A 10422-nucleotide genomic window follows, 5' to 3' on the forward strand; every position below is an offset into this window, starting at 1 on the left:
TATATAAAACTGTCCTTTCTGCTAATTATAAGCAAGCAGTGCACCATAGTTGGAAGGAACAGAGAACACGTCGTTCTATTATGAATTATTTCTTCAAGGTTTTGTGAAGGAAGCAGAATTTATATCAGAATTTATGGGTAACACCATGAATCATTCAGTATTAAATAATGTATTTATGTAGCCCTGGATGCAGCAACCCATCATCCCCATCCATACTCTTTGCTGCCATTTCTGGCCTGAGTTACATCTGCTGATAATTACATACGACTGTATTTTTTTCCTTGTCCAGATTATTCTGTGCAACATAACTCCTCCAGCAGACTACCGGCACTTTGATGTGAAATCATTACAACTTGAATTTATAAGACCTGTGCTCGGTGAAATCTGACAGGTGGTTCCTTTTTGTGTGTCAGTTAAATTATGATGGAGCGTCTGGTTTTGATCAAGGGTGATTCAGAGTGACTCTGTATAATTTGCTTTGACCAGCTGGCTGCATCAGTCGAGCCAGTCAAAATCTGCAAAGACCAAGAGCTAGAACGGTGTTGCATTACAGGATGTAATAAGAGTGGTGTAAAAGCATACCGCTGACAGAGATTTTCCAAATGAATTAAGATGCCACAGAGTGGTGAAAAAAGTATTTGGCCAGCTTGCAGACTTTTTTTTTCTGGGGTTTTATTTTGTTTATTTTTTGTGACACCTAAAATTTTCAGATAAAGAACATTTCTATATTGGGCAAGGGCAATATGAGTAAATACAAACCACAGTTTACAAATGATCATTTCACACATTAAGAAAAATACTGTACTATCCTAACCAAACTGGTCCAAAATGAAAAAAATTATTTCCCCCTAAATCTAACAGGGTGTAGCACCAACAGCTGCCATCAAAAGTTTGTTGTAACTCACTATGTGTATTTTACATCACTGTGAGTTGGAAATGTAAACCAGCATTTTGTTATGAGGGGCAGATTTCCATCAAATACAGCAACTCATCCAGATCCTAAAAGACTGAAGCAGATTTTCACTCTGGAACGATGTCTGACCAGACCATCTTTTTCTTATTGTTGGCTCACAAACACTGACCTTTAGTAAACAAGGTCTGGAGTGTGTTAGGAGTTTTTGAGCTCATTTGTGGATTCCTGGACAACTTGTTGACACACTCTTGTATTTTCTGTAGGCTGGCTACTCTTCCGTACTCTTCTGTTTCTTTCATTTGTGGAAAACAGCTACTCCTGAGTCACAGCTTTTGACTCAGACATAGATATGCAACATTTTCCTGTGTGAAAGATACCATTAATATCCATCTTGTTCTTGAATTTATTTAGGTCAGGGAATAATCTAATCGTTGTTTGGTGTGGCAGGTAAAGGTGAACCCAGCTTTCTTAAAAATACGGTTGATTGGTTTTACTTTTTCACAGAGTAATGTTAGTTAGATCATTTATTTCCCTTAATAAATAAATTATCATTTGAAAACTTCTTTTGAATTCCCTCATTTCATGTTTGGCTCTAAATAACCTTCATTTAATAATATAAATCAATAAAATTTTACAGAAAAAGCATAAACAGAAGAAATCCAGAAGACTGCAAATACTTTTTCTCAGGCCTGTGCTTGTCCCCAGTGTCCCGTCGAGCGCTATGGTTGGGGATAGAAGTTGATAGCAGGCTCCATGTAACCTTAGACTTATTGTGTCGTTTCCCGCTCCCCACAGCACCTGTCCCAAAAGGCAAATTAATCCCATAAGCAACACATATCCCCCCCTCTCCACTTCTGTGCTCAGACATGACACATCTGTCTCAACAATTATCCATGGCCTGACATGCTTCTGGAGCAAATCACACAGTCCTTTGACTTGGAGGCTGTGGTTTTTGTAGCATTTAGTGATGGACAGTATAGAGTTTATGATGCTTCTTTTCCTCTCACCCGCGCTTCCTTCCCTATCGCCTCTTACAACCTCAATCAAAACACTTTCGTCACGGCCGGGAACAGGAAAAAAAGGAGAACAAATGTCAGATTACTCTGCAGTTGACAACCTATCTGTGCACTCTGAGGTGGAAAGAGGACTTAAAACCTTGAAATTGCCTCGGTGTCATTACCTGAATAGCATGTTTTTCTATCTGTGAGATGTATACTTCTCTGTTGCGTGATTGCACAGAAGCCCATTGAAAAGCAATGTGAGGCTGAGTCCCCTTGCAGGATATGTGATGCGTTGCCCAGTGCTCAGGTGGTGGCTGCCCTAATGACACGTGGCTTTCGGCTGTTCTCAAGCCGAATAAACAACATCATCAGTGGCCAATCACAGGCTCCTGCACAAGGCCCTAAAGATCAAAACCACAGGGACAAGACATGCCTGTAAAGGCTCTTTTCATGCTTATTTACACAAACAGAACAGATGTACTGCAAAAAAATATTGTTTGTTTTTTGGATATATTTCTCAGGTTGACTCAGACATTTACTCTGATAATATTTTTCCACCATCTAACGTTGTTTTATGTACAACTGCAGTGGAAATTATCAAGGAGAGACTAGGAAGAAAAGGATCTTTTTTTTTTTGCTAAAGGTGAGAGTGTATATTATGAATGTGAACACATAAAGATCCTTTCACATCCAGCTTTGAAGCTTTGATCTCCCTCTTTGAAAAGAAATGGCCTTGATTGTCTTTTATCTTTATACAGTTGGAGAATTAACGTATGGCTCCTCTCATGGCAGACACTGCCGACTATGGAAAGATAAAATTAGCATGTCATTTATTTAAAAGCAGTAGTGGATAAAAGTAGTGTATAAAGTATGAATAAATAATGATGAAAAAAAAGACTGGGAACATTTATTTTAGATTAAAGAGACTGTTCAGGGGACAAAATGAGAAATTTACGGGACCATTGTTCGATCATACTCAGAAACTCATCTACCAGCCATGTACCGCCATGATGATTTCTGCCACTCGTTTGTTGAGACCAGGGTGATATGAAATTTATTGTGCGTTACGTCCGTAAAGCTACACTTACACTGTAAGCATCAACTACTCAGCTGCCCACCATGTTCAGTCTATCCGCTCACCTGTATAAATACTCCTGCAGCGCTCTGAACCAGCAGCTCCTGGAGGAGAAAGGTTGCCATACTCCAGGCATCGCGCCAGTCATTTTAAGGATGCTTGTTGGTCCCACAAAAACGATGAAAACCCGGGCATTATCATCAATAAATAAAATCCCCACGGGCCGAACTTGAAGATTGGACGTTAGGCCGCTAACACCTAGCTTTCGTCAACAACTCAGAGGCGGAAGTGAGAGCTCCGCACACCGCAAATAATGTTTCAGCAGGAACACGGTGTGCTAAATAATAAAGTATAAATTAATGAAGCTTCGAGGCAGGTAAATTTTCCTCGAGGAATTTTAATAATCGAGGTATAATCGTTTCAGCCCTAGACTACATGTTCTTTTATTCACCTTTTGCAACTTGCTCAGTGGGTCGTATGCTTGGTATTGTAACACACAGCAGTACTTGATTACTTTGTCAGTCTCTCTTAAGTGAGTTTTGCTCTTTGAAGAAAATAAGCAGCACCTCTGACAGATGATGTCCACCAGTGGATCGGAAACGCTTGCAGGGGGGTGGGAGTAATGGTAGACAATGACACTGCATCGCATCAAAATGAAGGGAAATTATATTTTGCGCTCTTCTGAGTGAATATTCAATTACAGTATCATCAAACATGTCAAGTTTCTTTTTCATCTACAGGACATGTATCAGACCTCCCAAACAGAGCTCCAGTGTCATGCAGAATTTCTTATTGCAGGCATATTCTCTCTCCCTTTACTGTTTTCATATTTCAAACTGTGTCATCCGCTCATCCTCTTAAGGAGTCCTCCGGGACTAAAGGCAATTTAGCTCTCATTATGAATCCCAGCACTGATATTCAATTCATTTCAAACGAGCTACAAATCGTTTTTTGTCAGAAAAAGTAGCCAACAGAGTGAAGCGGATAGTCAGCATGAACTTGATGATCAAACATCATAGAGTGCCAATATTTCTGGAACATAGCACAAAGTCTAACATTGTTCACCTCATATAAAGAGTTGGATCATGACATTAGATTAAACGAAAACCCGTTTTTAAAGTGTAAAAATGTGGATTCATTGACCAAGCTATATAGTGCCATCTCTTGGCAGAAGTGGGTACTCACTTTTTCATAGAAGTTTGTTTTCATTTTATAGCTTTATCCTGACATTAATAAATTTTTTAAAAATAAACACAATTGTTTTTCTTCTCAAATTATATATTTATACGCAGAGCCTTTCAGAAGTATCTATTTTAATATTTATACCAGGTTCACAATTTGTCACATTACAACTACAAACTCTGGTGTATTTTGAGGATTTTATATGATAGACCAAGACAAAATAGTGTGCATTTATGAATGGAACATGGTTTTCAGTCATTGCCTTCAAATAAAAATCTAGATAGTGATGTGCCTTTGTATTCTCAACCCCAAATAAATCCAGAGAATACGCTCAATCAGAAGAAAGCCATAATGGCGTACGGCCCCTGAGTAGAATATACTCACAGGAAACATGGTGATGCTGGGATAACACTGTAAGGAAGCTGGTCAGAGATGACTTGAGGTTGGAAATAATATGCCACATTTGTAAGAGTTTTGAAAAATACGTATTCTTTTGCGGGAGGGAGTTTATTTCATGTCATATAAAATGTCCACGACTTTTGTTCTGAAAGGAAATAGGAAGAGGAAGTGGAGTCTCGTAGCTTCTTTCTTCAACCAATCACCTTTTCGCTTGGTGAAATATGAAAATGGCGGCTCTGTGCAGTGAGTTCGGAGACCTGGCACAAATTAAGAAACAGCTAATATCTGTCATATCGTTGTGTAAAGAAAGAGGACTTTTGCATAGCGCGAAGTGGTAAGACTGCGAAATAAAAATTGTGCTGTTTAATGTGTATCTTTTTGCAATTTGACACAGAAAAATATCCCAAATAAACGTCATGTCTCTGGTGTTAGCTAAATTAGCGCTGTTGATGAACATGTTTTAAGCTGAAACATAGCAGGTTTAACGACACTATTTGAGTAAATATGTTTGATGTTTGTCAGTCAGTGACGGTATTGAATTTTCGTTTCGCTTCGTTATTACTGTTGACAAGTAAACAAGCGGGGTAAATGCTGACACCGGCGATGTTTGCATTTCAGGGCTTCTGAGTTGGCGTTTGCTTTGGATCCTCTTCCCAAGGATAATTTACCCCCAGAACCAGCATTCACTGAGGTTAGTTCACTTTTATGAAAGCCTGAGATTCAGTGGGGGTTTATGCAGGAATAACAAAGAAAAAACAAATCAGTAATGATGCAGTTTATCAGAAATCTCATTATTGGCTCACTTATGTTGATTATTCAGTCCTTTTATAATTTTTATTGTTCAATATTTACAATTACAATGAAGGTACATTTTATTAAATTTGTATAGCTTTGGGGCTATGTGCTTCTATTTTGTACATGTATGCAAACCATTTCATATCTCTACACATAAGCATCATTTATTGATGATTCCATTGTTTCAGCTTTACTAATTTCCTCTGAAGTTCCCATCTAAGATTTATATAAAGTGTGGGTATTAAAGTGGAAATGAATGTGCATCCAACTGACTAATGAAGCTGAATTTTAATGCATGGAACCAGAAATATTGTAGTAAACTAAATACTTGATCCAAGCAGTGTTTGGCAGAAGTTAATTTTTTTTAGATATTTAGATTCTCTGGAGGCAATTTTGATATTTTTTATTTAAAAGCTTTTTTTTTAATTAAATATTATCAAAATTTTAATTTGGACTTTCTGGGATTTGTTTGCAACAACAAAAAACAGCGTGATTTTTTTTTTTGTAGAATAGTTACTGATTCAATGTCCTTAAATAAAGCAGTGTGCATGATTCTTTTTAAAAGCATACTGCCCCCTGCTGACCAATTTTTCAGATCACATTTATTAGTTAAGACACCTTAAGGATTATGCATTTTTATTAAGTCATGCAATCATGAGGAGTGAATATTGTTTTCTTGCCATTGTCTATCTCCCATACAGGAAGATGCTCAAGACCTGGATGCCCTCACTTTGGCCAAATCCTACTTTGACCTGAAAGAGTATGACCGTGCTGCTTACTTTCTAAAGGGCTGCTGCAGCCAGAAGGCTTATTTCCTCTACATGTATTCCCGCTATCTGGTAAGAATCAATAAACACTCATCTGTCTCTGATTCATGTGACGATTTGATCACTCTGTTTTGGAGACATTTTTATGAATTTTTATAAAAATGCATTTTTATAAAAGTGCTTGTTTGTTTTTAGTCGGGCGAGAAAAAGAAGGATGATGAGACTGTGGACAGTTTGGGTAAGATCCTTTTGATTTACACCAATTGGAGGACAGAGGAGTTCCTTCCCTTGTTTCTGGGAAGGGTTTTGTCTGATTCTGTGTGGTTTTAGGTCCTTTGGAAAAGGGTCAGGTGCGTAACGAAGCTTTGCGAGAACTGAGAGTTGAGCTCAGTAAGAAGCACAATGCAAGAGAGCTGGATGGCTTCACGCTGTATTTGTAAGTGCTTCTTCTCCATAAATATTCTCATTAATGGGATATTTGATTAAGGAAAGAGTGGGCTACAAATAAACATGATGTCGTGTGTGAGAAAACAGGTATGGGGTAGTTTTACGAAAGCTGGATCTGTTGAAGGAGGCAGTGGAAGTGTTTGTGGAGGCAATTCAAGCCCTTCCTCTTCACTGGGGTGCCTGGCTGGAGCTTAGTAACCTCATCACCAACATCGAAATGGTAACCATCCTTTGAAGTTTCTCGTGTTTTGTCATGTTACAGCTACAAACCTTGGAAGTTTTTTGTATAGATGTTATATTCTCTGCTCTCTTTGCACAGCTAAAGTCCCTGTCTCTGCCTGACTGCTGGATTAAAGACTTCTTTATGGCCCACATGTACACCGAACTGCAGATGATCAAAGAGGCTTTGCAGAAGTACCAAAACCTCATTGAGGCCGGCTTCTCCAAGAGCACCTACATCATCTCGCAGATTGCTGTTGCCTACCACAACATCAGAGGTTCTCAAACGTCTTTCAAGGCCAGTTTTAAATGTCAGGAAAATGCTGTGTGAGCAGGAGGAATCTAACGGCAATCTGTCTCTGTTTATTAAAGACATCGACCAAGCTTTGGCGCTGTTTAATGAACTGAGGGAGCATGATCCGTATCGTATCGACAACATGGACACCTTCTCTAATTTGCTATATGTCAAAGTAAGTTTACAGCTTGTAAATGTGTCGTCTCAGATTTGAGATGTAAGCACACGATCAATAGGAATGAAGTGGATTTCATGAAAATCCAGAGGTACCTTTATTTCTTTATTGAGTCAGTGCTTTGTGTCTTTACAGAGTATGAAGCCTGAATTAAGTTATCTAGCACACAACCTGGTGGAGATTGATAAATACCGAGTGGAGACATGCTGCGTTATTGGTAAGCAATAAGTTAATCCCACTGAGAATAGAAAAATCACGGAGGAACGTCAACGCATTATTAAACTTTCAGGATAATCTTTATACTTATTTACAGTCCTGAGTTTGTTCCTCAAGGAAAAGAGGAGCCCTGCAAAACATCATTTCCCTATTTTGTCTCCTTGCAACTACAAGTCAATATATTTTCACATTTGCCCCAATCCAACATAGAGTTATGCAATTGTAAAGCGGAATGAGGTATAATTTTTTTTTTGTTTCTGATAAAATTGAAAAAATGTAGCATGCCTTTGTATTCGGTCTCCCTTACTTTGATACCTGTAAATATAATTCAGAAACCTGTAGCTAAATACCCTTCTGAAGTCCCGTAGTGAATAAATGGAGTCTGGAAGAAACAACATGGACGAAGGTGCTCTGGTTTCATCAGATCAGTATTGTATTAGTTTGCTGTTCAATCACTATGCTTAGCAGAAAACACCACCAACTTAGTGGAACATGGTAGGAGCAGCATCATGCTGTGGTGTGGGAAACTGGTCAGAGTTGTTGGGAAGGATACAGAGAAACCCTGGAAGAAAGCATGTTGAAGGTTGCTGAGAAGATGAGGCTTAGCAGAGTTTCACCTTGCAGCACAGTGACAACTCTTAAAAAAAAAGTCACAGGTACGAAGTTTAGATTGAAACATGGATGTTAGAATCTCTGTCAGAGTCAAAAAATGAAACCAATGTTTTCTGTGGCGGCAAATTTGAGGATGATGTTCAGATGAACTATTTTGTCAAGAACAAAAGGGCAAATTTTAAGTGATGGCACATGCAAAGCTGTTAGAGACTTTTCTCTAAAATATCGACACTTGAGTTGAATTCAAATAAAAGTCACACTTTTCTAGTTTGTAATTGAAACACATTTCAAAAGTCAAAATATATTTTTCCACTTTAGCCAAGCTGCACTGTATTTTGGTCCATCACATAAAACCTCATTAAACTATTGTTGTGGTTGCAGCTTGACAGAATGTAACAAAGTTTAAGGAGTCTAACCTTTTGTAAGGACCGCATTTTTGTCAAGGTTCAAAATAAATCGGAATTAAGTCCAAACATCCCACCATTCATCTCCGACCCGGGTCTCTTCACCGACTGCCTGGACCTCGACTGGTTTCTGACGAGTATTTTGTTTCATTTAAAGGAAACTACTACAGCTTACGCTCTCAGCATGAGAAAGCAGCTCTGTACTTCCAGCGCGCCCTGAAACTGAACCCTCGTTGCCTTGGAGCCTGGACCCTCATGGGCCACGAATACATGGAAATGAAGAACACCTCAGCCGCCATCCAGGCCTACAGGTCGGATAACATGTTTCACCGATTAGCTCAGTGTGGAACCGGTTGATTCGCTTTAAAACCTGCAGATCTCATGTTTTAAAGAAATGTTACCTCTGCTTGTTTGTTTTCTCCCCAGACATGCAATTGAAGTGAACAAGCGGGATTATCGTGCCTGGTATGGATTAGGTCAGACATATGAAATCCTTAAGATGCCTTTTTACTGTTTGTATTACTACCGAAAGGCTCACCAGCTCAGGTTTGGATTCATTATTTTTTTAATGTTTATATTCACTCTAAACACTTTGAACTGTGCATCGCTGATTTGATCATTTTGCCTCCAGACCCAATGACTCTCGCATGTTGGTTGCATTGGGGGAAAGCTATGAAAAACTCTCACAGCAAGTTGAAGCCAAGAAGGTAAACGTCTTGCAGCTATCAGCACCTTGGGTTTATTTTGTAAATATTCAACTGTTTTTAAAATAGATTTTTGTTTGAGATATATATTCTTCTGTTGCAGTGCTACTGGAGGGCTTATTCTGTTGGCGATGTAGAAAAAATGGCTCTTCTTAAACTGGCGAAGTAAGCGGTTCTCAAGTTAGAGTAGCAGTAGTTCCTGGCTAGTTTGGAAATGTAAATACTCTGTAAAAGTTTTAATTTTGGTGCATCCATTGATATCTCCCCTTAAATAAATTCCTTATTTATGTTGGGTAGAAAATGGTGCAATAACCTCAGGTTCAGATCATTTGTAGCTAATTTTTCAGCTTCTTTTCCCACTAAAGTGTAACCTCGTCCCTCCACAGGCTCCACGAACAGCTGAATGAGTCCGACGATGCTGCTCAGTGTTACATGCTTTACATTCAAGACATTTTCTCTTGTGGGGTAAGCATTTGGTTGAATGTGTGTTGTAACTTTGAATTGGAAACATCTTTGCTCTCAAAAGGATTTCACTTAGTTGAAGCAGCAGGTTAATTAGTATGTTTTGAATTTGATAACTGAGGTGGAATAGTATTGCTAAAGTCAGTGTGATGAACTGAATGAGTCTTTTTAATGGTAATGTTCTTTCAGGAACAACTGGAGCATGCAGAGGTGAGCACAGCTCTGCGCTACCTGGGTCAGTATTATTTCAAGAACAAACTCTACGACGAGGCGTCGCTCTGTGCGCAGCGCTGCTGTGACTACAACGATGTAAGTCTTAAACATGGAGTCCATGATTATTCTGTCAAAGTCAGCAGTTGGTTACATTGACTGGTCGCTGTGTAGGCACGAGAAGAGGGGAAGGCTCTGCTGAGGCAGATCTCGCAGGTCAGAGATCAGGTGGAAACGCCATCAGCTGATCTGTTCACTCCGCTCTCAAACAACAACACACCGGTCAGGAGGGTGTCTCCTCTGAACCTCATCTCCTTCACACCATGATACTCCTTCAACTCAATATGGACAATATGGTGACAGAAATTTGCTCAAAATAAAGTTTTAATTGTAAATATTTGTCTATGTACTTACAGAAATGTTAACTTTTTGTTTTTCTAAAGTTGGAATTGGATTTTTTTTTTTAAAAGGAAAACCTTCCAGTTAATTTCTAATAAAGTACATTGTCATATGCATAAGATGGACAATATTTGATATTTATGTAGC

At 38.8% G+C, this 10422-nt stretch overlaps 1 protein-coding gene across 1 annotated transcript; it reads left to right on the forward strand.

Annotated features, from left to right (window-relative positions):
• Nucleotides 1–4753: 4753 nt before the first annotated feature.
• Nucleotides 4754–10394, forward strand: cdc23 (CDC23 (cell division cycle 23, yeast, homolog)). Its single transcript, XM_008427775.2, has 16 exons — nucleotides 4754–4904; nucleotides 5189–5261; nucleotides 6067–6204; nucleotides 6328–6370; nucleotides 6463–6568; nucleotides 6667–6799; nucleotides 6899–7076; nucleotides 7171–7268; nucleotides 7404–7485; nucleotides 8658–8811; nucleotides 8927–9046; nucleotides 9132–9207; nucleotides 9308–9369; nucleotides 9591–9669; nucleotides 9856–9975; nucleotides 10051–10394. Exons 1-16 carry the CDS (start codon nucleotides 4792–4794, stop codon nucleotides 10201–10203), a joined length of 1728 nt encoding a protein of 575 aa, XP_008425997.1. The 5' UTR covers nucleotides 4754–4791; the 3' UTR covers nucleotides 10204–10394.
• The last annotated feature ends 28 nt before the right edge of the window (nucleotides 10395–10422 follow it).

The sequence above is a fragment of the Poecilia reticulata genome, linkage group LG14 (assembly GCF_000633615.1).
Source record: "Poecilia reticulata strain Guanapo linkage group LG14, Guppy_female_1.0+MT, whole genome shotgun sequence".
Taxonomy (NCBI): Eukaryota; Metazoa; Chordata; class Actinopteri; order Cyprinodontiformes; family Poeciliidae; genus Poecilia; species Poecilia reticulata.